The sequence below is a fragment of the Vulpes vulpes genome, chromosome 12 (assembly GCF_048418805.1).
Source record: "Vulpes vulpes isolate BD-2025 chromosome 12, VulVul3, whole genome shotgun sequence".
Lineage (NCBI taxonomy): Eukaryota > Metazoa > Chordata > Mammalia > Carnivora > Canidae > Vulpes > Vulpes vulpes.
Genome location: NC_132791.1, coordinates 137382715 through 137409008, shown reverse-complemented (window position 1 = coordinate 137409008; position 26294 = coordinate 137382715). Strand labels below are relative to the sequence as shown.

The window sequence follows — 26294 nt, the reverse complement described above, 5'->3', positions numbered from 1 at the left end:
CTAGTGTCTTACTCAAGACACTCCTAGGATCCCAGGCCTCTCGCCCTTAAATTCCTTTTATCTCTCCTCCATTTATCTAAATCAGAGGTGACAAACCTAGATGCAGAATAAATGTGTGAATCGAGCTGTGGGACAAGGTGAGTTTTTCTGTTAATCGGGAATTCCTACCTCTGGCAAAAATTATTTTTTTTAAAAAAAGATTTTATTTATTTATTTGAGAGCGTGTGCGTGCTAGAGAGAGAGCACGAGCACAAGCACAGGGGAAGGGCAGAGGGAGAAGCAGACTCCCTGACTCGAGATTTGATCTGAAGACCCTGAGACCATGACCTGAGCCGAAGGCAGATGCTTACGTAACTGAGCTATCCAGGTGCCCCTGGCAAAAAGTGTTTGAATTAAAAAAATTTTTTTAATCGTGCCATCCAAACAACGCATCCCTGTGGTCAGTCATGGCGGGCTGTCCCTAAAAAACCATCCCTCGCTTTCTTCTCCAAATGTTTTCTGAGGGCCCCTTCCAGGTCTTTCCATTACCGTGAGAAAGTGCCCCTCAAGGTCAGCTCCTAAATGGATGTTCATTTCTTGGTGTATCCTCTAGTCTAAGTAAAAGATGGCTCATTCCTCAAAGGCCAACTAGTGTGTTTATTCTTGTATTGCTTCCAGACCCCAGCACACTCCTGAACTCTTGGTAGGTGCCCTGGAACCATCTACTAACTGGCGGATTAAAGAGAGATGTAAAGAAGATGAAAATCTCTCAGTCCCTGGAAGTGTGCCAGCCTCGCTGCTGCCCTTCCCACCTCGAGCCACTTGTCGGATTGTCCCGCGGACACTAGAGGGCGCTCTTGCACAAGTTTATCGGCTAAAACCCTGATGCCTTTTGGTCCAAGTTTTTCTGGATTGAATGACTTTGGTAGTTTATCTTTTTCAATTTTATGGTTTTTAAAGACATATTTAAGTAATCTCTACACCCAAAGTGTTGCTGAACTCCTCTGACTGAGAGAGCCAGGCACCCCTCAGTTTAAATTTTATGAATCAAAGTTTAAAGCTTTTTTTTTCAAGTTTATAGTTAATGTACCCATGACCAGTATTTCCCTTGAGTTTGGTATTCATATTTATTTTAGGCATGTTCAAAAGTCAAGCAATCATGAAGGTTTTTAAAAAATAATCATCCAGGGGCACGTGGGTGGCTTAGTGGTTGAGCATCTGCCTTTGGCTCAGGTCATGATCCTGGGGTCCTGGGATCAAGTCCCACATCAGGCTCCCCATAGGGAGCCTGCTTCTCCCTCTGCCTGTGTCTCTGTCTCTGTCTCTCTCTCATGAATAAATAAATAAAAATCTTAAAAAAAATCTCTTAATATATCTTCCATGGCAGGCTAAATAAGTAAAAATGAATACTTTAAAAATAGCTGCGGTCATAGTAAAATGAGAACTCAAAGTAATAGTACAGAAGAGCTCCATGGGAATGTGTGTGTGTGTGTGTGTGTGTGTGTGTGTGTGTACATGGGCGTGTATGCACGCAGTTTACTGCAGCCAAGAAAGAACAGGAGGGGCAAATGCTCTGTCTGCAAGGTCATGTCCCTCTGAAGATATTTAGAATCACTAATACAAACTTTACCCAAAGTTGGCTAAGTTCTTAACCTGGAATTTTGCTCCTAATGGCTTTGTCAATATCTTGGATGAAAGCAATCAAATGAATGCCCCAGCTATTATGTGTAGAAAAGAGCAACAAATAGAAATTATTGAACCAAACATCAAGAGTAGAAAGATCTCCGAAAGCTCAATTGTATCACGAATTTGAGGTTAGGAATCCCACAGCTCTTAAATCAAACAGGACAAACTTGGGGCTGAGAACCACACTCCATCTAAGCTCTGTTCTGTAGGCCATTCTTCCCTGGCCCTGTGTGAGCATCCCTTGTTCTGCAGGGCAGACTTGAAGGAAGACCCAGGTATGAGAAGAGCCTTACCTGATGGTAGCCAGTATAGTCCAGGTTGCCCGGGAGTGGGAACCCTGGTGCCAGAGACAGCTCTCCTTCTAGCATTTCAGGTCTGATGAATTCCTCCAGATAGGTCCTGCAGAGCCTCCTGTCCCAGTCATCTGTGATATGGCCTCCATACATGATCTCTCCAAAGAGGTAGCGCAGATCATCATACGGGACCTGAGAGGGAAGAAAGACCTCCGCATAGACATCGGGGCTGCCCTGATGTGTGGGCAGAGTGTAAGCCACAAGATGGGATGCTTCTCAAAATTAGAAGCAATATTTTATTCATCTGCATAGCCCTCAAGTGCCCAGCAGAGTCAGGCACGCTTGGGAGCTTGTTAAATGCTTAAAAAATTCCATCCCAGGGAGAGGAGAGGCAAGGTGCCAATCCCCTTGCACCTAAGCTTTTCCTCTTTCATGGTCATTAGCTTTTGGCAATGAAGTCAGACTCTACTGACAAGTCCTTAGTCCTTTCCATAGGTCAATGTCAAATTGAACAAAGTAAGGACTAGGGTACTTTTCTGACTCCTACCATTACTTACCATGTGAATTTATGGTCTCCTTCCAAAGCTCAAAGTGAATTAAATAGAGCATGTAAAGTCAAGATACTGAAGTTAGGAGGGGAACCTCTTGGGGAAAGCCTTGACTCAGGGCAGAAAATGAAGAGGTGGTGTTATGGGGGTGAGCTTCCCAGGACCCTGGAACTGGAGGCAGAGTGATGGCTTAGGCATCTGGGCCTGATTCATGTTTCCCACCAGGAAGAGGAGGGGGCCTTGCTGATGCTATATTTGGTCTATGAACTAAAAGAGCCTGGATGGTCTAAACATTCCCATAAATGGAAGAGCGTGGGTTGTTAATCTAAGTTTTCTTTGAAATGCACATATCAGACAGAGAATGAGGGAGATGAGGTGTAGGAATAATTTGGCTTCTTCAACTTTGGTCAGATCATGGCTATGTGAGGAGCTGTGTGCTCCAAGAGAAGTTCTGTGTTCTTGGCTAAGTAAACTGGGACCTGGTATCAGGTGAGCATAGGGCCTCTTCTACCAATTCACAATGCCCTATAATGCTTCAAGTGCACAGGGGTGATCTGGTGGCTTCTGGGACAAAGGCTCAAGGGATGGACTCACACCAGTCATGAGTCATTGGTTTGCTTTCCTGAACTTTCTTGGCCCTAACCTCACCAGGTTCTTATTGGCCTCATGCTGGTCCTGGGCTGGCCTTTCCTTCCCGTTCTTGGAGAGGGTGTAGACCATCCCCAGGGTGTGCCTCTTCTCCCTGTGCTGATGCTACATCATCATCCCTCCTGGCCTATCCTCCCCGCCCCCCCCCCCCCCCCCCCCCCCCCCCCCGCCCCGGCTTCCCTCCGCTGTGCTGGCAGGAAACTCTACCTTTGTGTTGGCCTCTAGGAAGTTGTAGAGCACATTCACAGAGATGGTGAGGTCCCCAGTGTTGAAGGGGTAGGAACGATTCCATCCTTGTGGCCCAAACTTCCGTCTCTCTGCCACCACCCCGTGAAAGTAACAAAGAGCAAAAAGGATGCTCTTAAACTCCATCTCCCGGGAACACATCTCCAGCGTGTCCTGAAAAGAAAGTGTTGCCTCCAATGTTAGCACAGATCTGCTGTTATGCAGTGTGGGCCAGGATGTGGGTTATGGTGGCTGGAGGTTACATCCTTGTTAGGTTTTGAGCTGCAATAGGACTATAGATTGCATTGTGGGTAGGCATGGGATTAGGGTTTGTGGGGACCTGGCAGAGGGGTTGGGTTCTAGTTTAGAATCTGAGTTAAGGTTTAGATTCAGGTTATTACAGGGTTTGGTTTGCAGTTAATGTTTGTACCCATGAACATGCCAACTAAGTTCCCAAGCAGAACTAATGGAAAACAGGGTTGTGGGTCATGAGAGTCGCATCTGTCATGAGTGTCATTTTGTGCTGAGGTGTGGGTGGGGACCCCTACAGCATTATTTCTGATTTCGCCCCTTCCTGCCAAACCATGCTTTTCTTGCCCATCATAGACCAGAGTGGGTGTAATCAATGTGTGAGCCAGGAAGAAGATGAGCATCAGAGCCATGAGAGGAGGAGGAATACTGTGCCCTTCACTGTGCCAACTGCTCCACTAAACTTACACAGGGGTGACTGGCCATGTGGCTGCAGGAACAAGAGTGCAGAGAGGTCCTGGCTGTAGCATGTAAGGCAAGGGAAAAAGTGGGTCTCATCAAGAGGGATTAAATAAAAGCCAGAAGGAAGAAATGGAAAGTGAGAGAGTGCAGAGGAAGGCAATGGGCTCGTATGTGGCAGATTTAAAGGGGGATGGTGGTGATAATGTGGCAGAGGGGGAAAGCCTGCATTTTGAAGGGGTGGTAGGACAAGAATCCCTAGATTGCCTGGAATTAACAATAATTTCCTCTGAGTTAGACCCTTTTTGATCAGAAAGGAACAAGATGTTGCAACAGAGCCTGAGAGGAGCACTCAGAAAGCTCACGTGAATCAGATTGGGTTGAGTCCTGGCATTTTATCTGAGAATTGGTCCTTAGACTTTGCTCACATGGGCAGGAAAAGCAGAGGAGAACAGGACCAGTTAAACTTTAAGTAGATCTTATTTTTTCCATAATGAACCCCAGGATGGTCTCTATCTCTCTCTAGATATATTGGAGTCACCCTGTGCCTTTGTTGGGTACCATTTTTGGAACAAAGCTATGGATGTGAAAGGTCAGAGGTGGTACAGAAGACAGAGTCACTGCCTGGTGCAAGTGACAACTTAATTGCTTTCTGGGTGGAGCTGTTCTCTACAGACAGGATGCTTCCTTTGCTTCCTTTGTGACTTCCTTTTTTTATGAGAGAGATAACTTTTTTATTTAAAGATTTTATTTATTTGGGGGTGGGGGAGAGAGAGAGAGAGGAGAGAGGAGAGAGAGAGAGAGAGAGAGCACGAGCAGGGAGTGCAGCAGGCAGAAGGAAAGGGAGAAGCAGACTCCCTGCAAAGCAGGACCCCAGGATCATGACCTGAGCCAAAGGCAGATGCTTAATCAACTGGGCCCCCCAGGCATCCCCCTTTTGTTACTTTTGACTTATTTGAAAAAATTGGGCCTTGATGAAAAATACCTCTAAGTACCAAGACAATGAGTCATACATCAAGATGCTGAGCCTGGTTGACAGTGGCCCACTCAGACAAAATCAGAATAAAATATTCATCCCAAAACAGCAAGGCCAGTGGGAATAAAAGAGCTCAGTTCTGCCATTTGTCCCTTAAATGGATAAAATAGGACTCTGAAGGAAGAGAGTGAATAATAGGAGGTATTAACCTGGCCTCTGTTCTAGGGCAGTTGTAAAAAGCAGAATGGAACAATTAAAACACATGTGAGCAATGAATATACTCATAAATCTATCTCTCTTTCTCAGAATGAGTTACTGAAGATGGCTATAAATGGCCCAAAACCCAAGTGTGGTAGGGCTGGCATAACCAGAAAAAGCCTGCATCCCTTGGGATGTGTTTCCCTGATAACCAGGACTAGACAAGGGGCTTGCAAGGGACAGAAACCCACGAACAAGAGGCTGAGAAGTTGAAGCCAGAAGGTGGCTATAGATGATAATAATCCTACTGAGGCATAATATTGCAATTACTAGGAGACACAGCATCAGAGACATCTGCTGCCCTTCTCCCTTGATCTGTTCAAGACCTTCAAGGCAAAAGATCTGAGAGTGGTCTCTCATTGTGTCCTTTGATAGAGCTAGCAGACTGAATCCCAGTGCCTTTTTTTTTTTTAAAGATTTTATTTATTTGACAAAGAAGGCATGTACAGGGGAGAGGGGCAGAGGGAGAGTGGAAAAGCAAACTCCACCAAGCAGGGAGCCTGACACGGGGCTCGATCCTAGGACCCTGAGATCATGACCTGAGCCAAAGGCAGACACTTAACATACTGGACCACAGAGGTACCCTCCAGTGCCTTTTACTTTTCAATTATGAATTTAAAAAAATTCCTGGTAGAGTACACAACGAAAATTTATCTCATTAAACATTTTTAACTGTACAGTTCAGTGGCATGATGTGCGTTCACACTGTTGGGCAGCCAGTGCCTTTTCAGGGCAGAAAAATGGGTTTGCTTGGAACCAGCTACTGCCTTCTGGACAGAAGGCTGTAGATTTCAGGGCTAAGAAGGTATTATTTCTCCTATGTGGAAAATAAAACATAGAAAATTTAGACGTTTTGACTGCTGGTACAGAGTACTTAGGAGCTTAGTGAAGGCCTACTTAGGAAAATAATTTTAAAGGAAAGGGAAAAAAAAAAAAGGCCCCTGGAAAAGAAAGCCTACTTTCTACTCCATGTTGCAATAGGCAGGTTGCAGCTTAGTGTTCTCAGAGTTGACAGTACAATGGAATCCCCTGGAGGGCTTGTTAGAACACAGATTCCTGGGTTTCTGATTCAGTAGGCCTAGAGCAGGGCCTGAGAACTTGCATTTCTAACAAGTTTCCAGGTCCTGCTGCTGCTGCTGCTATTCTGGGGAACCACAATTTAAGAGCCTATCACGTGGTTACGTTCCATGTCCAGATCCCACTTCTGACACCTGGGTTATCTGAACCCTGGACACTCAAGATGCATACAGATGGCAACAGGTCTCCTCTGAACATGAGAGTCAACCCCCTGCTTGAAGACAACATGCTTGGCCAGTAAGCGTGTGGCTAGTGTATCACACCAGGTAGATTTACAGCAATGTGTCCTCTCCATCGCAGACTCTCCCTGAGCAGTAGACTTGTGCAACATTTCCCCACACCTCTTGTCGAAGACAAACCCTAGGCTTGGCTCCCCCGGGTATACCCAGGAACTGACAGCTGGGCTGTACTTAGAGGGCAGTGGGAAGAGGTCAGTCACAAAGGGGACACATTGGGCTGCAGCTCATCCCCCTCCCCCCTTGTGGTTGGATGCACTTCTACCCAGGTGGGTCGGCTAATTGTGAGGGGCAGTGCTCTTCTTCCCTCCCTCCCAGGGCTGTACCTGAGTGAAGTTGTCCAGGGCCTTGTGCAGGTTGGCATGCATGCCTGTGGGGGGCTCGTTGGTGATCTTAATGGAGTTCTCCAGGATGCCCTGTGGGATGATGTGGCCCTCAGGGGAGGGCGCAGGCTCTGCACTGATGAAGACCCTCAGTTCTGGGTGGCTGTTCTCACTGTGCTCTGCCAGCTTCTTCTCCAGGGTGCCGAGCCACTTGGCCACCAGGTGGATGTTCTAGTGGGAAGGAAGACCCCCCCAGTGCAGGCATCTACTTAGTTTCGTTAGTGGCAGACAGTTTCAGCAAGATAGCTGCAGGAGGGATGTGGCCTTTTCTTCAAATAAAGCTCATCACAGCAGATGCCTTTGGGTTCCCAGTGATGAGACCTGCCAGTATCTTGCGGTTGAACCCTATCTCTTGTTCTCTCAAGTCTCTCGAGCACACAGTTGTTACACTTGACTCCTGCAGGGCTTCTTAAAGCTTCCTGGGTCTAGGGTGGGGCCTAAGAATCTGCATTTTTAACAAGTTCCAGGCACTGTCCAAGATGCTGGTGTGTGGGCCATACTTGAAGAGTCAAACACACCATGCAGATACCCCAAATCCAGATCCCCATGCCTGGATGATGGAACCCTGGATACTCAAAACTGGGGCCTGTGGACCAGCAATGTGGGGACTACCTGGGCCCGGTTTAGAGATGCAGACTCTTGGCCCTACCCAGATTTCCTGATTCAGTGCATTTTAATAGGATCCTTCAGTGATTTATATGTGTGTTGAAATTTGACAAGCACTGATTTAAACTTCTAGCTGGCTCTCTTGAGTCCTCTCTCCAAACCATTCTGTTCATTGTTGCCAAACTTATCTTCCTACAACAAACGGAGGCATTACTGCTCAGACACTGGGAAGGCTTCCTACTCCAAGCCCAGGTACCTCTGTCTCGTCTCTGATCCCATTTCCCCACACCCCAACCCCTCCCCCCCCGCCCCGTGATTCCTATCTATCTGTCTCTCTGTCCAAACCTACATTTATTTCTCAACAATACTCTGCAGAATGCACCATTCACTTTGGCAAGGACTGCTTCTTTGCCATATGTTTCATTATGATGGACAGATAAAAAGCTCCTCGATAAATCTTTGAGGAAGCCTGCTCACAGAGCCTTAAGTACACTGATCAGCACTGAGCACAGTACTTGGCCACAGCAATCTGGTCTCTGGGTGCTTGCTGCTTTCTCTTCTATAAAAGGAGAAATAAAAATAATATTGGCCATACTTATTTCACGGGGTTGCTGCAAATAACCAAAGGTAATGGATTTGCAAGGGCTTTGCAGACTGTAAAACGCTATGTAAGCGTTAGGAGTGGCTGTTGAAATGAACATTTGTTAAGGAATTCATTTATAATCACTCTGTGGGAGCCACATCTTCAGTGGGCTGCCTGGAAAGTCAGGGCTCTGTTAGAGGGGTGGTGCTATCTCTTCTCTTGCGTTTCTGGAAAAAGAGTCCTGGGAAAAGGCAGGTTCGAGAGAATGACAGGAAAATGGAGGATGAAGGTCCCAAACCCTGGGTGGCTGTTCTCAGATGTGGCCCAGTGACTGGTTGGGATACAGACGAAGTTCTAGGTAATCAAAAGCCAGGATGGGATGGGGGTGACCTTTCTTGCTTTGTTTGTTTTTCCTTGCATTGATTTCTTCATCGATTCTGTTCCCCAGCAGGCTTTTGTTGGGTGTTTACTCTGTTCGTGGTGTAGGTGGTGTGCTGGGTGCGGGAAGGGGACTAAGGAGCAGGTCTCTCCTTAAGGAAACATAGCAAAGGACACAGTCATAACCTAAGTCACTGCAGCACAGCCAGGGCGCCCTAATGGAGGTGGCTGTAGGCCATTTAGAGGAAAAGAGACGTGGGCCACTTGCTTTGCCCCAGCCCCAGCTCCCCTGCAAGTCACATAAAGCAGGGACATGGGGTGGTCAGTGAAGTTATCAGTGACATGTGTGCTGTTGTAGTCATGCATGTAATGGAGAATGCAGAGGACAGGAGAAGGGCACAGCAGTGGGAGGTTCTGTGCTACGTGTGGGGAGAGGTCAGCCCGTGGAGCTATTAAACTAGAGAAAGTGGCAGAGGCCTGCAAGGGGCGAGGAGTCGTGGGGAGGGGTGAGGATGTGAGAACCGTGGAAGAGGGAAGGAGAGAAGATCATGCAGGGAGATGGGCAAGGGTGTGGAAGGACAGGAAGGGGAGAGGGGAAGAGAGGACGGAGGAGCCCTGCGATGGTTATGTGAGGTCCAGACAGGTGTGACCCTGATCAGGGCAGAGGGGGGGCCGTACCTGCAGAATAACCCAGTGACCCTTCTTAGCAGCCAGGTCCAGCGCAGCCTCGGCCACTACCTCCTGTCCTTGTCCCAGAGACACGTTGTGGAAGTTCCTGTTGTTGAAGGTGTATCCGAGCTTTTTACCTGAAAGGGGTATGGAGTTGTCCTTATTACCTCTCGTGTCCACGATCTGTGTTGGCCTGTGATCATAAGGAGATGCCCATCTCCACATCATCCTCCAACACAGGTGTACCTGAACCCACCCCCGAGCTGTACACATGAACCCTCTTCCTTTCAGGAGTGTGTTGCGGGGTGGGGGATACATCTTCCAGCTTTGTGCTCCCAAACCAAAGGAGGCACTCGTCTGGGCTTCAACCCTCCTCCCTCACTTAATCCCCAAGGATGAGCACAAGTGCTGATGCCCTTCTGTGCAGCTTCCATTTGAAGCCCGGGCATCGGCCCACTACCCTAGAGGCCGAGATGGCCCCCAGATGAGCAAGCTTGTGGGTTTGGTTCTTTCTGACTTGTTTTGTCCTCTGAATATGTATTGTACCCCTCAAACTCTACTGGGAGGTGTGGTTGGTAGAGGCAGGACTCAGGTAGTTCTGGCTTCCTGGACTTTACTCTTATTACCCCCCGCCCTCTATTTTCCCCAACAAACAGAGATGTTTTATCTCACCATTCTGCATGAGTGGGAGCAAAGAGAAGCAAAAGGTAGGACAAGAAAGGGCTTGGCTGTTCAGGTGTAGATGTTCTGCATCCTGGGAGGGGTGGCTGGTATTGGGGATGCAGCAAGGGAGTTGCTACAGCAACACACATCACAACGATCTCACTGGGTGTTCTGCATGCCCAGCAAAACTTTACCCAATGCAATTAATCTTAATATAGAGACCAGCCCTCCTTGGATATCAGCTATGAGCCCCGTACAATAAAGTTTAGAGAAGTTACATATTATTCTTTAGACAAAGGATCATAAAAGTGTATGCTACCATGAAGGAATCGTCGAGCAATTTTTCTCTAGGAAAATAAAGTACATGAGGGAAAAGAGAAGAAATAGAAGGATAGAAAAAAGATAAAAATATGTCCTTAAACGTTTCTTTTCACAGGAACTGAAATTGAAAATGCAATTCGATACTTGTGCAAGAAAATGGAAACAAAGCTGTCAATACTGGATATTTCTTTTAAACACAAGAAAAGGTACAGAGTATCCTTTGCAACTCTGTATAAGACAAAGTGAGATGACTTTTTGTAGCGAGGAAGAGTTATTAGAGATTCAATTGAGATGAACCCAAGAAACACCCTTATTAAACTATAAATCCTTACTGGCAATAGATCTGATGTCAGCTTTGGAAACTGAAATATAAACAACTTATTCCAGAGAAAATACCAGGATAAAAGCTGCCAGGATTATTAGATACTCTCACTGAGGTTCCTACCCACAAAGGAGCCGATTTCTTTTCTTTGTCGGTGAGATGCAGGAGAAGAGGGCTCACTGAAGATTAGTTTGCAAACCAGGGACTGCAAAGAGTGTCCGGGGCAGAGTCCGGCTTGCTCAGGCTGGGATCAGCTTGCATTAGTCTAGGCTTGAGGTCTAGTCTAGTCTAGGCTGATGATGAGGCTGATGTGGAGATGTTGAGAAAGGGGAAGTGTTGATGGGACTTAGAAGGACTGAACGCTCAGCCCTGTGATGTGCCAGGGCAACCTTGTGGGGTCCTTCCATTTCAACCATGAAGTTCTCGGGATGCCCTCCCAGGTCATGGTCATCAGTGAGCCCCTCTTGCCAGCCACATCCTCTTGGGTTCTCACCTTCATGCTGTTTTGCACCCTGGCTTCCATGCCCCCCACTCCCGCTACCTTTACCTCATCTTTCCTTTTCTGATCTTCTTTCCCACTCTCCACTGCCAGCATGGTGCCCATTGTAAACCTCCTTTCACACCTCCCAAGTATGCTTCCTTGACCTCCTGTCTCTAAGGACATGGCACCTTCCGTGGCCCTCTCCCGAACTCCACGTACCTGTGGGGCTGGGAGGAAGCGGAATGTTTTTCTAGCTGACTCTTGCCACTTGCAGGTTATTTCTTCCCATCCCTGTCTGAAACCCCCTTTTTCTTTTAAAGCATGTGCCACCTGGCTATATTATCTACTAAATTCTAGGTTCTCTGCCTTCCACCAACTTCCCAGTGAGATTCATTTCTATTAGGCTCTCTGGAACTGGGTTCAAAATCTTGCGTACGTCCCATTTCATCATTTTTCAGGTAAACCTCAATGTCACAATGGAGGACTCAGCCAACCTCCAGCCTCATGCTTCATCATCTTCAAAGAACTGAACTCTATTCACTCTGTTACCCATTCCCCGTGGCTGCACCAGGACTTCACTATCATGGAGAACTGTCCCCTGTCGGATGCATTCTTCATTCACATCTACTCCTATCCCTTTCTACTTTCCAGGCTGTTCACTCTGTTTCTCGCTCCTTACCTGTTATTCTACCTGTGAAATGTCCAGTCCATTGGCTCTTCTATTTTTTCTAATCTTCACTTTTACTTCTTTCTTATTTTAATATGGATTCAAGAATCCTTAATCTTAATGCTGATCTTACAAAATCCTAAACTCCGGCACCCTTTCTACTTCTGCACCACCCAACGTTTGCTAAAGTCTCCATCTTGGATGAATTAACAAGAGAGGACAGGAAAAAACATTCGGTGAATTGGAATCACCCCAAGTTCATGATTCGCACCCTCAGCGCTGTTTGGCAATCTTTCTGTATGCCCAGAAGTTGGCTGTACTGCCCATTCCCTTCTTCTTTTAAAATTCTCAGGAGGTCCCACCCTACTTACTCCCAGCAGTTTGCTTCACTCCTTGGGAAACATATGCCATGAAGTGGGAACCCCTTCAATTCCTTACCATTTTATCTGCATGCCTGCACATCCTCATCTCAATGGAAGAGGTGTCCTCCCTCTGCCTTTCACTCTTCTGTTCCCTAAATCCCATCTCTTCTTGTATCATCAACCTTTATCTCCTTATTCACTCTCCCACTCTCTGGCACATGAACAAATGAGTCTCTCCCAATAGGAAAAGTAATATTTCACACCAATCTTGAAGCTGTTCACCAAGACTTCACTTGCTCCAAACCTAACCAAGATCCAATGGACTGTTGAAGAACAGAGAATAGGACCAGGAACAATGAGAAAGAGGCTGCATGCAAAATATTGATAATCTGACCACAGGAACACTAAATTGAAAACTGTTCCTTTGGACACACCAGGTAGCAGGTTTGCAAAAAAATCTAAGTGAGTGGGGCATCTGGGTGGCTCAGTGGTTGAGCGTCTGCTTTTGGCTAGGTTGTGATCCCAGGGTCCTGGGATTGAATCCTGCATCGGGCCCAGGGAGTCTGCTTCTCCCTCTGCCTGTGTCTCTGCCTCTCTCTGTGTGTCTCTCATGAGTGAATGAATGAATGAGTGAATGAATGAATGAGTGAATGAATGAATGAATAAAGAAATAATCTTTAAAAAAAATCTAAGTGAGCTCATAGTCCTGACCAGTACCTTGGAGAGAGAAAAAGGAAGGGGTGGAAGGCAAAGGTGGTAGATATGGCTTCTTCATGATCACAACATGGAAATGACAGAATTATTTGTTAAAGCCGGATAACTGAACAAAGAAAGAAAGAGACAGAGCAAGATCAGGCTAGAGTCAAGTGAAAGACCAGAGAAGATGCCTGTGAGTTTGGGTGGAAAGGGGAGTCCTGGTTTGGGAAGGCCAAGGACGAAGCTGTGCTTTGAAAGAACATAAAAAAAGGAGTAAGCTGAACTGCCCTCAAAGAACAGAGGAATTATTATCTTCATTCGAATGCCACACAATTCTACTGTACTTTTAACATTTCAAAGTCTTTTCACGTCTGAGACTTCATTTCTATCCTACAGGAGCCCTAGGAAGCAGGTATTATGGGTGATTGGGAAAAAAAATGGATGATTGCTTTTAAAAGAAGCAAAGATGAGAATAAATGTGCAAATAAGGAAGTATGGCTCATTCAGGAAGGAGGTGATGAGGAAAGAAAGAAGGAGGGCTACATTAAAGCACTTAAAGGGATTAATCTGAGAAGGGAAGATGGAAAGTGTGGGGAGGGGGTGGATGGTGCTAGGTTTTGTGTTAAAACAGAAGCCAAGGAGAGTGGATGGAGCTTCCTCTTGCTCCCTGCCTTCTCCTCCTCCTCCTCCAAATTGTTGAAGAAGGGAAATCCTGGAGGAGACTAAGAGACACAAAGGTGCCAGAAAGCCAGAGATTCTTGATTAAGGGTCAGTAGATGAGCTTTAAGGACTAGAGAACTCCTAAGATCTTAGACAGAACTTTGTGGGTTCACTGCATCTGGGTTGGGGGGTGTTGGTGGAATGAGGATGAAGCAACAAATCTTTCATTTGACTCGCAGGTAGGTAGATAGGTTGGTTCATTCATTCATTTGGCTCCACGCCCAGCTTAGATTCCATCATGGGGCTCGAACTCACAACCCTGAGATCAAGACCTGACCTGATATCAAGTCAGGTGCTTAACCGACTGACCCACCCAGGTACTCCTGACTCTCAGGTTTTAAAACCCTACTCAATATTAAGAACTGTATGTTGAAAATTAAGGATAAAGAAATGAAGGGGTTAACATAAATCACAAACTAAAAAATGGGACAGCCAAGCTTTGTAAGAGTCTATGTGGAGTAAAACAGTGAACTGCCTGATACACAGACTCTGCCCAAGCATAGAGACAGTAATTTTAGTTAATAAGTTGGTGCTGGGGAGAGAGGGGAAAGTGTGAGTCAGTCATGTAGATTCCAGACTTGAGAAGAGGAGCCCATCAGGCAATCTGATTTGATTCAAGATGCAGAAAGCATGGCTGTCACCAGAGTATATGTTCTAAATGGGCAAATTAGAAAATAAATCAAGCCATCAAGAAGGCAAGAAGGAAGGGAAGGGAGAAAAGGAGGCACAGGTGCTTAAGTAATCTGTAGTTGATGAACAGCCATATTGCCTTTGGTAAGGAAATATGCGTTAAGATTAATAATGTATTCAGAGACAAATAACCAATATAGATCAGGGAAGGGTCAGCATCCCTGAAATGACAGAAAGCCTTAAAGTACATGATGGAATAGATGGAGGTCAATTGGCAAAGAACAGCAGGAAATTGCTCATAAACAGTGTATATGAAAGCTTCCAAAAAGGAAGACACTGAATCAAAATGAGGGAACTAGATATTGCCAACATGAAAGGAATAAAACCTCTGGAAGATGGGAGGAATATAGAACTCTATAAAAGGGTGAAAACCAGGAAAAACTCAGCTACGACAATTTTTAAGATGTTCATTTGTTAATTCACTCAACAAATATTTCCTGAGCTCCTTTTCTCTGCTAGTTATGCTTCTGGGTACTGCTTAAAAAAATGATGAGGACACGGTCCTTGACCTTAGTGACAAGCAGGTATGCAAGTATAAGTTAAGTGATAAAAGAAGTATTTAATTAGAAGTGTATGGAATGCTCTGAGGCACATACATGTATAACAGGGAACCAATGGTCTTACAGGGAGAAGGTCAGGAGAGGCTGGTACTCACAGGATGAGCAGGTCCTGGACTCTCGAATCACTGGGGGGAAATATTTCAGATCAAAGAAATCTCTTGTGAAAATGCCCTATGTCAGGGAGGCTCATGGTTGTGGCTGAGTATCTAAAGGGACTATGTGGCTTGAGTAGAGTGAGCGTGGGAGAAGCTAAGATCCAAGGCTTGACAGAAAGGCCAAGCCATGTAGGCTACATAGATCATGTCAGTGGTACTGGACTTTACCTTAAGAACAATGGGAAGCCACTAGACAGTTTTAAGTAGGAGTGATACAGCTGGATTTGAGATTTAGCAAGATGTTTTGGGTGCAGAGTGGCAAAAGAATGCAGGTAGGGGGAGAAGATTGGGAAGTTGGGAGGCTACTGTGTCAGTCCAAATGAGATCACAGTGACTTACACCAGGGAGGCAACAATGAAGATAGAAACAATGAGACCAATCTGAAATGGATTTAGAAGGCAGAATTAATAGGACTAAATGTGGTGGGTGGTAAAGGGAGGGTCTAAAGTTATTGATTCCAAGGTTTCAGGGATGAGCAACTTGGTGAATGGTAGAGGTATTTACCAAGAATAATAGAGCAAACATTTCCGGAGATAAAGATATACCTTTTCCACTTAAAATGGCATGGTGAGTGCTGAGCAGATGTTCATTTATTTGTTAATTAACTCAACAAAGACCCACACCAACCAAACACAGCTCATGGTATTTCAGAACACGAGGTAGAGAGATGATCCTAAAGTTTCCAGATAACCAAAAAAGGAGGGAAGAACAGCATCCTACTGGCATGTGACCTCAACCCAACATTAACTGACTTTTTGAAGACAGCCGTCAATGTGGACACATCCTGAGTAAAAACCATTTTGCACCTAGCAAAACTACTGAAAAAGTAGATGGGCAAAATTAAAACCTTTTTAGACACCCAAGGATTCAGAAATTCTACTTCCCATCATTCTTTTCTGGTGGTGCATGCTAGCAAAACTAGGGTGAAAATTGAAGATAAAAGACATAGGATCCAAAAATGATACTACTTAACTAGAATATAAAGAAAGCCCCAAGATGGCTAACGTGAAATTTATCTATTTCAGAGCAGAACATAAGTGGATTCTAGGTAGAACATTTTCAAGAAGGATAAAGTAGGTCCTAGTCAATACATACAATAAATAAGAAATGTGAAATATTAGTGATAATGGCAGAGGAGGCATTCATTTTTTCTCCCAAGAACAAGGAAAAGACATTCAGAAACTCCAGGAAAAACTAAAAGCTACATAAGAAAATCATCATCTAAATATGAAGCACACTGAAATTTGATATGACTTTGAAACTCCATACTGAGAACATTCTTCTTTGTGAGAACATTCTTCTTTGAGAGACTCCTGAAGATAAAGACATTGGATCCATGAAGAAGGAAATGTAACCCTAGCATATTTATTTGCCTTTTCGGTGACTATAAGTGTATATCAATTGTGACATAAATGCTATCGGTTTTCAAATATAGTTAACTTGTAGACTAGGCATGAATAAAATTAATGACAACAGAATAGAATGAATATATATTTATCCTTGCCTATGGAAAAAGTAAAGCACAGGTGATGCAAGTTGGAAAACTGAAGTCTTAGCTCACAGAGGGTGATGTCAAGTGAAATGATCTAGAATTCACAAAATAAAAAATTAAGTTTCACTAACACTGTTTAAGTTAACATAAGCAATAGAGCAAGTAAACCTTTTTTAAAGATTTATTTACTTATTTATTTGAGAGAGAGAGAGAGAGAGAGAAAGCGCATGAGAGAGCATGAGGGGAGGGGTAGAGGGAGAAGCAGGCTCCCCACTGAGCAGGGAGACCAACCTGGACTTGATCCCAGGATCATGACCTGAGCCAAAGGCAGATGCTTAACTGACTAAGCCACCCAGGTGCTTCTGCAAGGTTAGTTTAACTTCCAAAAATCAATTAACATAATATGTCAACAGAATAAAGGACAAGATGATATCATCTCAATGGATACAGAAAAAGCATTTGACAAAATCCAACACCTTTTCATGATAAAGAAAAAAAATTCAACAAACTAGAAGGCAACCTGGTGAAGGCAACCTGATTAATCTGATGAAGGGTAGCTATAAAAAAACCCACAGCTTACATCACATTTAACAGTGAAGACTGAATGATTTTCCTCAGATATCTAGAACAGGCCAAGGATGTCCAAGATTGCCATTTCTACTTAGTAATGTGCTGGAAATTTTAGCCAGGTCAATTAGGCAAGAAAAAGAAAGAAAAAGGCACCCATATCAGAAAGGAAGAAGTAAAACTATTCATAGATCACATAAACTTGTATCTGCAAAAAACCTAAGGGATTTATGAAAATTATTGGAATAAACAAGTTCAGCAAGGTTGCAGGATAGAAGATCAATATACAAAAATACACAAAAATCACTAGGAGTGACTATTCCAAAAATGAAATGAAGAATCCCACTTACAACAGAATCAAAAAGAACAAACCTGTCAGGAATAAATTTAAAGAAATGCAAGGGGATTAAGAGAAAACTTACTGTGATGAGCACTAAGCACTGTATAGAAATGCTGAATTGCTGTATTGTACACTTGAAACTAACATAACGCTGTATGTTAATCATGCTTCAATTAAGAAAAAAGAAATGCAATACTTGTACACCCCAAACTATAAAATATCAATAAAAGAAACTAAAGAGATTAATAAATGGGAAGACATTTTATGCTGATGGATCAAAAGACTTAATACTGTTAAGATAATACTTCCTAGATTGATTTACAAGGAATATTATCCAGCCATAAAAAGGAATGATAATGATATATGCTACAGCTATAACATGGATGAACCTTGAAAATATGTTTTTTAAAAGATTTTATTTATTTGTTCGTGAGAGACACAGAGAGAGAGGCAGAGACACAGGCAGAGAGAGAAGCAGTCTCCTTGCGGGGAGCCTGATGTGGGACTTGATCCCAGGACCGCAGGATCACGCCCTGAGCCGAAGGCAGATGCTCAACCACTGAGCCACCCAAGTGCCCCGAAACTTGAAAGTATTATGCTAAATGAAACATCAATGAAAGGCCCTATAATATATGATTTTATTTATAGGAAGTGTCCAGAACAGGCAAATCTTTAGAGACAAAAAGTAAATTGGTGGTGGGCCAGGGAGGACACAGGATGGCATAGGAGATCTAGGTTTTTTGTTTTGTTTTGTTTTGTTTTCTGGGTTTTTTTTGGTGGTGCAGGGGTCGAAGGTGGGACTCAGAGAGACACAAATCTGCTAAAATTAGTTTGTGGTGGTAGTCACATAGCCCTGTGAAAATATTAGCAAGCTTTGAATCATGTACTTGAAATGGGTAAATTATATCGAATATGAATTACATCTCAATAAAGCTGTTAAAAAATGTGGCAGAAAGTAGACAGTCTTAGTGGGCAGTAATGGGAGTTAAATTCTTATTTTTTTAAATCAGGGAATATAAATAGTTATCTAGAATTGATAAATTTAAAACTAGTGATACAAGGGGCGCCTGGGTGGTATAGCCGGTTAAGCGTCCTATTCTTGGTTTCAGCTCATGACTGGAGGGTCATAAGATGGAGCCCAGCATCAGGCTCCGTGCTAGGCATGAAGTTTGCTTGAGATTCTCTGCCCTCCCCCAACCGCTCATGCATGCTCTCTCTCTCTCTAGAGTAAATAAATCTTAAAAAAAAAAAACAAAAACTAGTGATAATAAGATTAGTAGGAAATAGAGAAGCAACTACCAGGACTAAATTCAGAAATTGGCAAAAACAAAACAACCCTCCAAAACCCAAAGAACAAATGTCTGGAAAGGGGATAGGTTGGGAGGGTGCAGCTGGGCCAAGAACTGTTGCTTCTCATTTATAATTATTATCCATATTTTAAAAATATGCAAGTGTCACTTGAAATTACTAGGAGACTACAAAAATATACATAAAATTAGTAAAGAAGATAATTCTTTCCCTCCTATAGATCTCATCCCTTCTTTCTTTTTTTTTTTTTTTAAAAGCGTGTGGAGCCCCACATGGGGCTCAATCTCATGACCCTGAGGTCATGAGCCAAAACCAAGAGCCGTGGGCTTAACTGATTGAGCCACCCAGGTGCCCTAATCTTATCCATTCTTTAGGACTGACTCAGCTCATCTCAACTACCCCCCAAGCACTAGGCACAGGCTGTGGAGTCCTTCCACTGCATAATGGAGAGACTGCTCTTAGAGCTGTATTACCTGGGTTGGGCTCTAACCCATCAGGTCTTTTTTTTTTTTTTTTAACCCATTAGGTCTTTATGTAACTTTGCAAAATGTCATTTTGCCAGTGTTATAAGTTTTGATTAGCCATTCATTCACTCATTCCTCCATTTAATGTCTATATTTCTTGAGTACCCATCCCAGAGCTAGGAACTGGGGATACTCTGATTAAAAAGATACCTGATTCCAAGGAAGCTCTCACTCTCTTAAGAAGACACAGTAGTCACTAGACAATTATAAAGTGATGGGCATAAAGAAGGGCATTCTAGGAGCACATGGGAGGGGAGCCTAGAATCTTGGAGGTCAACAGGGCTTCCTGGATGTGGTGACACTGAAATTGTGGTGACACTGTGGTGGTATCTGAAGGATGAATAGAGGCTAGCCTGGTGAAGGGGATTCAGGAGGGGACATAGCAGACTTGGGGGAATGGTTGCCATTTAGAAGGCAAAAGAGAGGATTAGGGGAATATAGGCAGAATAATAGACCCCCAAAGATGTCCATGTCCTAACCCTTGGGACCTGTGAACATATGACTTTACAGGGCAAAGGGGACTCTGCAATGTGAGTAAATATAGGATCTCAAGATGGGGACGTTATCCTGGATTATCTCAGTGTACCCAATATAATCACAGGAGTCTTTCTAAGAAAAGAGGGAGGCAATAAGACCCATTTATGATTTCTTACCTCCAGAACTGTACACAAATTTGTGTTCTTTCAAGCCTCCAGATTTGTGGTAAATCATGATAATGGAAAGAAGGCTGGAGAAATAGGGAGGGACGGGAGGATGAAGGTCCCTATGAGACACAGTAAGGAGTTTGGGCTTTATTTTTAGGGCAGTAGGAGCCTTGAATGGTCATACTTGTGTTTCAGAAAGATCGCTCCAGCCAAAGTAAGGGGGAGAGGGTGGGTAGGCAGGCAGGTGGCAGGACAAGGTCTCCTCATGAACGTGCGAGTGTGGACTCTTCCCTGTACCCCCTTGAATGGTCCTTTCTCTGATGATGATCCCTGGTGTTGGTTCAGCAATGACCCTGACTTCTCTATGTCAGCAAATACCAAGCCCTGCATGCTGAACTTTGACCCAACAAGAGAGAGACCAATGGACACAAAGAGTGACCGTTCATGGTGCAGTCTCAGCTCCCAGAAGAGTTTTTCTCACCATGATTTTCCACATCCTTCAGGGGGTCCACCCCTGGAGACAGGATAAAAAACATGGGTGTGGCTGGTCCTGATTCCTCAAACGAGGTCGCAAAGTCTGGCGCTCTTCCTGCCACATATTTGCTACCCAACTTCTCCTCAACAAAATCTCTGTGGGAAAAGTACACGCACATGTATCAATCACAAAACCACAACACTTGAGAAATGGGGGCCTACAGAGATGGAAGGATGCACTCAAGGTCATGGCCTTGGTAGGTAGTTACAGAGCTGGGGCCAACTTCCAGTTCCTGGGTTGTTAGGTCCACACTTAGCACCTGTGTCACTAATGCTGGCCTGTGGTCCTAGGTCAGGGCTCGTTCTGAATCCCCATCCAACTATGCCACTCGTCTGTGAAGCCTGCGTGTCCTGTCACATGACCATCATCCACCAGAAGAATGCCAGGATCAATGCTTTCCAAAAGTGCGCAGGCAGCTAAATCCTCCATGCTCCATATCCCTGTGGTCTTCCTTCCCTACTCAGGATTTAAGGCCCCCTGCCCTCCTACACTCTCGCACCCTCATGTTCATCTTATCCCACTTACCAACGTTCCTTTCCAAACTCTTCCATCTTCCATGTTATGCCAACTTTGCAGCTGCAACCTCTTATTGATCACCTGGTCCAACTCTTGGCTCTAACTCTTCCCCAAGGACACAGTTCTCTCTGTTATCTCTTCAGCTGATTTTTGGTATTTTGGCCTCTCTGTTTTCTTTTTAAAAAAATTATCCCTTTACTCAGGGTGCCTGGGTAGCTCCATTAAATATCTGATTCTTAATTTTGACTTAGGTAATGATCTCTTAAGATTCTCTCTCTTCCCCTCTCCCTCTGCCTCTTACCTCCTTTCCTGCATGCACTCTCTCTCAAAAAAATTAAAATAAATAAAATAAAACCATCCCCTTACTTTCTTTTACTTCTTTCCTATCCAGTATAGACTCCATAGCCTATAACCTTAAAAAAATGAAAAACAACTTCTTAAGGTATAGCTGACATGCCATAAAACCTATTTTAAGTATACTTTTCAATAATTTTTGATAAATTTACTGAATTGCACAGCCTTCACCATAATCTGGTTTCAGAACACTTTCATCATGCCAATCAGATTACTCCTGCCTACTTCAAGAATTCCTGTTCCTACCATCCAGCCCCAGGCAAGTGACTAATCTGCTCTGTCTCTACAGACTGTATGACCTATGACTTCCAGTTATTATCTCCCCAGTATCTTCCTCTCCCCTTGCCTAACTCCTGCCCCCACATGCCAACTTAAACTGAGCTATGCTCCGGACCAACTTAACTCTAAATCTACACTTGGGCTGTTGATGTTGCTGTGGAGAACCATCCTATGGTGAAGATTGGTACCATTATAAACACAGGATCTTAACTAGGTGGGATCTGGTTGGCCTTCTCTCCCACTTGTCACAGATTCTATTTAAAACTCTGCATTTTCCTCCAGTCTCCAACCCTGCCACCTCCTCTTGCACATGGCACAAGATGACCATGCTTCCTCAGAGAAAATAGAAGTCATCAATTTTCTGTCCTCCTCAATTTTCTGTCATCCTTTTGCCACCTCAGCTATAGCCACAGCTCTTTCTCTCTCCTTTCTTTGTGGTTGGAGAGATGTTATTCCTCCCATGGATGACCCTCCATTCATTATCTGGGTAACATCATCTCCCACCACTTCAGGTGTGACCAGCATCCTTCTCAATGCTGATACCGATGAGCACTTTTCTCCCAAATCATCTACTTAGATACTAAGAAAATACATGACAAACACAGAGCAATAGGCCTTATGGGATTTGGGATGTTGGTACGAATGCTCCTGTTACTATGAACACATGATCTTTGAGCTCAGTTCTGCTAATCAGGCCATGCTGAGACTGCCCCATGCACACTCAGGGGCTCCCCACTATCCTGTGTCCTGTACCGCATGGCGTAGGTCATCCGGTCTGGTCGCATGGCTCTCATCATGCAGAGGCGCTGCAGGGCTGTCTTGTTCTTCCACTCCTGTGGAAACTTCTCCTTCTCAGGACATTCCGATTCCACAAACTTTTTCCAGCTCTTGGCAGATCCCTCAATGTCCCGATCCAGGTTATAGAACCCTTCCATTGATGAAAGTGCCTGAGAAATTTTAGAGAATCTTGTTTTGAAATGGAGTTTATCCAGAAAGCTATCATTTTCATTGCATTTGGTGGGGGGGTGTTCAAGGAACAAGATAACAGTATGGATAGGATTCTGTCTCCTTCATACCCTGGTCTGGAATCTTGGATCTTTCCCCCAGCTAAATTCAAGGAAGTAGAAGGGTATTGATTGTTACCTTCAGCAAATTGCACCACTAATGTGCAAGATTTAGCAAATAAAGTGTTTGGATTATTAGTAGCAGCAGAAATTGAGCAGCACCTGCCTGCAGGGCATTGCATGGAAGGAGGGACAAGAAGGGTTGCCATGAATTTTCTGGTCATGGAGCCCAGACATTTTAAATCTCTGACTCCTTCCTTTCATCTCAGTACTCATTCTGCTGGCAACTCCTGTCAAGATCTCTCTCGAGGTGTCCCTAGAATCATTGACTTTGTGTTAATGCCAATGCTAAAATTTCCATGAGTTGCCTGTTTCCAGAAGAATAAAGCCTAAATGCATAACTTGGTAATCAGATGTCTTCATTTAGGAATTCCTTCCAAACCAGCCAATGAATCGGGTATCTTTCTTCCCTTCTACTCTGTCCAAGAGCATCTGTGGCCAATCCTAGAACTGTGCCAGACTCAATTCTAATTCAGCTCTGGGTTTGTGCTGCTTTCACCATCAAGAGGTCCTCATTCTTTCTTCCCCCAAATTCCACTCCTTCCTTTTCTTGTACTGGTCATTAGTATGTGTTAAGGCCCCAGAGGGTGTTAGAGTCCTGTTCATAATCAGCACCCTCTCTCAGGCTCATCCTCTTTAGCCTAGAATACAGAGCCTTCCCATCCTCCTTGTGGGCTACTTGGAACTATTTATAGAGTGGATCTCTTTTTTTTTTTTTTTTTTTTTAATTTTTATTTATTTATGATAGTCACAGAGAGAGAGAGAGAGGCAGAGACACAGGCAGAGGGAGAAGCAGGCTCCATGCACCGGAAGCCCGACGTGGGATTCGATCCCGGATCTCCAGAATCGCGCCCTGGGCCAAAGGCAGGCGCCAAACCGCTGCGCCACCCAGGGATCCCTAGAGTGGATCTCTTTAATAAAGGGTCTGACTCAATTTTTAGATGTTTGATTGCTGACAGCTTTAAAGTTTTATCCCTCTCTCTTCCTCTTCTGTTCCACATCTAGGCAAGCTGATAAATGAGTGTTGGCACTCCCTCCTCTGGTGCTGGAGGAAAGTTGTACCGTGCAAGCCCTTGACCATGCACAGGGAATACTCACCCTGGCCCCAACCCTATACTACCAAAAAACTCCAAGGTGGTCTCCTTCCCTGGCTCTCTCAAGCGATTTTTAGACTGCTTGGGAGCTCCCTTGCCTTCTTGGAAAGACTCATTATGTGAGTAATAAACCTTTAATATTCTCTTGGTATGTGTGGCATCATCAATCTTGACATCAGAACTAAATTTTAATGGGGGTTCATCCCATCCCGTCTTCAGAATGCTCGGATAAACATTAGTCACTTGGACATGTATCTGCAATCTCTCCATTACTACTCAACTCTGCTTGAGTGTTTGGTCTCTTCAATGAGATGAAAAACTAGACTATGTCCAAAGCACCTACCACAGTGCCATGAATTTTAAGGATCCTAATAGATTCTTGTTATTTGAATTCATCCATCCATCCATTCATTCAACATTTATTGAATGTCTACTACATGCCAGGTACTTGGCAATACAAATGAAAACCAAAAAAGACACATGCTTTCAAGGTGCTAGCAGTCCTAAGTTAAGGAGAAAGAGGAGATGAGGGAGGCCTTAGTGGGTATGTAGAATTCTGCTGGGCAGAGACAGAGGTAAAGAGAAGGGAAGGGCATTTTGTAGGGTGGGATCAACAAGAGTTGAAGTCTGGAAAGGGAAGAGTGTAGGACATGCCAGAGAGCAGTGTGATTGTAGGAGAGGAGTCCTCCCGGTAAACAGGTGCAGAGAGAATTGGTGAAGGACACATCCTTAACCTGGCTTGCCTAGGCTCGTTTCCCATGTGGATGAACCCATGTCTTGCCTTTACTTGCTCTTTCACAAGAAGTCCATGGCCCCCCAACTTCACTCTGGCAAGGGATATGCATCACTCCTACTGAGAAGTGGGGAGGAGCCGTGTGTAGGATGGAGGAGCTGAGTGCCAAGAGTTGAAGGTTCTGGTCTCTGCACCCCCTCTTAGGAGCCTCTTGTGACTCAGAGACTGTTTTTAAACCATTGTGGCCTTTGATTTTCTCATTTGGAAAATGAGGCCAAGTAATCTTTGCATAGCGCATATTCTAATGCAGATACAGTGCTTTGAAGACTATAAAGCCCTCCCTGGTGCTTTCTTGGGGTTCCTACAGTTATTCAATTGCAATTGCTGGTTTACCTGCCTGTCACTTCCCACAAGATTGTGAGTTCCCTGCGGGCAAGAACTTTCTTAGGCGTCTTTGTATGCCTCAGGCTTTGTAGGCTGCCTGGCACTTAGAATGTGCTCAATTAATAAAGTTTGACATCTGCGTGGCCAGCAGGAGGGCTCTTGACAGGCTGAGAGAAGCTGCTGCTGCTGTAATTACTTCTCTCTGGGCTGAGGAACTGGCTCCCTATCTTCTTCCCAGCCTGTATCACCATTACCCCTTCTGCAGACCCATTACCCCCTCTGGTGACACCATAAAGCAGAGCAAATGACACTCTGATGAGTGTTCCCAGCTGCCACAACTTGGGTCTGGGACACACTTTCTTAAAGCTCTGGGTTGAACACAATTGCAACATTTAATCTTCCAAATGAGGGAAAGGGATTTCTAGCCTTCTAATAAGCTAAGTGGAAATGACTAATTAACCTAATTACATTGGACTGCGTAGCAAAATACAACTGTGCGAAATTGGCATCCAGAGTGGTGGTGAGAGGTCCTTTTCAGAGGCTGACAGTGACGTGCATCACAGATGAGATTTTTGTAATGAAGTAAGAGCATGCCTATTACCTTCAAGTTCAGCATTTGATGAGACTTTAAAAACAAAAATCCTTACAAAGGATAAGAATAAAAGCAATATTTTATCATAAAGATTTCACTTATTACCTGTTTGTTAATTCCTTTGGGGGAAACATGGCAATCAACCTTCCTCATCAGATATAATTAAAACAAAACTCTTTTTTTTTTTATCATGTCCTATTCAATTGTATTTGTTAATTTAGGCTAGAATCCAACTGAACACTTAAAATGAGCATTTATCAAAGGCTTCAGCGATGTGCTCTACACACTGTATTTTGTTTCAGCTGCTCACATCCAGTCCTGTGCTTGAGTTGGACGGGTCTGGACTTGGCCTCTCCACATAACACAACTCACAGAAAGAGAGAGAAAGCTTCATGCATTTGTAAAAGCCTTTGAATAGCCAGATGAGCCTCGCCCACAAAACCAATCAGAAAAAGCAAAGTAAAGCAAAGCAAAGCAAACAATATGTTTTGTGCAAAGAGAAATGGAACTCGGTGGCATAGTAGCTTTTGAGTGGAGTAACGTAAAATGAAAACAGTAGGGAGCGTCTTGGAATAATTTATCCTTTATGACTTTTGCTGCAGAGTGCTTTGTGGGGAAAAATAGAGAAAGGCAACTGGACTTGATCCAAACTCACAATTCCTCAACGTTTTTCCTTCAGTGGATAAATTCCATCAGGCACAACACAACCAAGGTGTACATATACCCCACGACTGCATAATTAATAAACATAACTTCTGGGGTGAGTAGTGTTCCCCTAACTTCCCATACCTGTGGATGTAATTTTATATTTGGAGATAGTGTCTTTGCAGGTGCGATCCAGGTAACATGAGGTCAATAGAGTGGGCCCTAAGCCATCATGACTGGTGTTCTTATAAGGAGGGAAGATGCAAAGACACA

At 44.2% G+C, this 26294-nt stretch overlaps 1 protein-coding gene across 1 annotated transcript in view; it reads right to left on the bottom strand.

Annotated features, from left to right (window-relative positions):
- The window catches only part of DNAH9 (dynein axonemal heavy chain 9), a 325725-nt gene that overhangs the window by 34625 nt on the left and 264806 nt on the right, over positions 1 to 26294 (bottom strand). Inside the window, exons 60-65 of the mRNA XM_072730369.1 lie at positions 22203 to 22396; positions 20247 to 20395; positions 9263 to 9390; positions 6961 to 7188; positions 3362 to 3553; positions 1959 to 2150 (exon numbers count right to left, since the gene is read on the bottom strand). Of these exons, the coding sequence (XP_072586470.1) occupies positions 1959 to 2150; positions 3362 to 3553; positions 6961 to 7188; positions 9263 to 9390; positions 20247 to 20395; positions 22203 to 22396 (1083 nt within the window). The remainder of the gene's footprint in view (positions 1 to 1958; positions 2151 to 3361; positions 3554 to 6960; positions 7189 to 9262; positions 9391 to 20246; positions 20396 to 22202; positions 22397 to 26294) is intronic.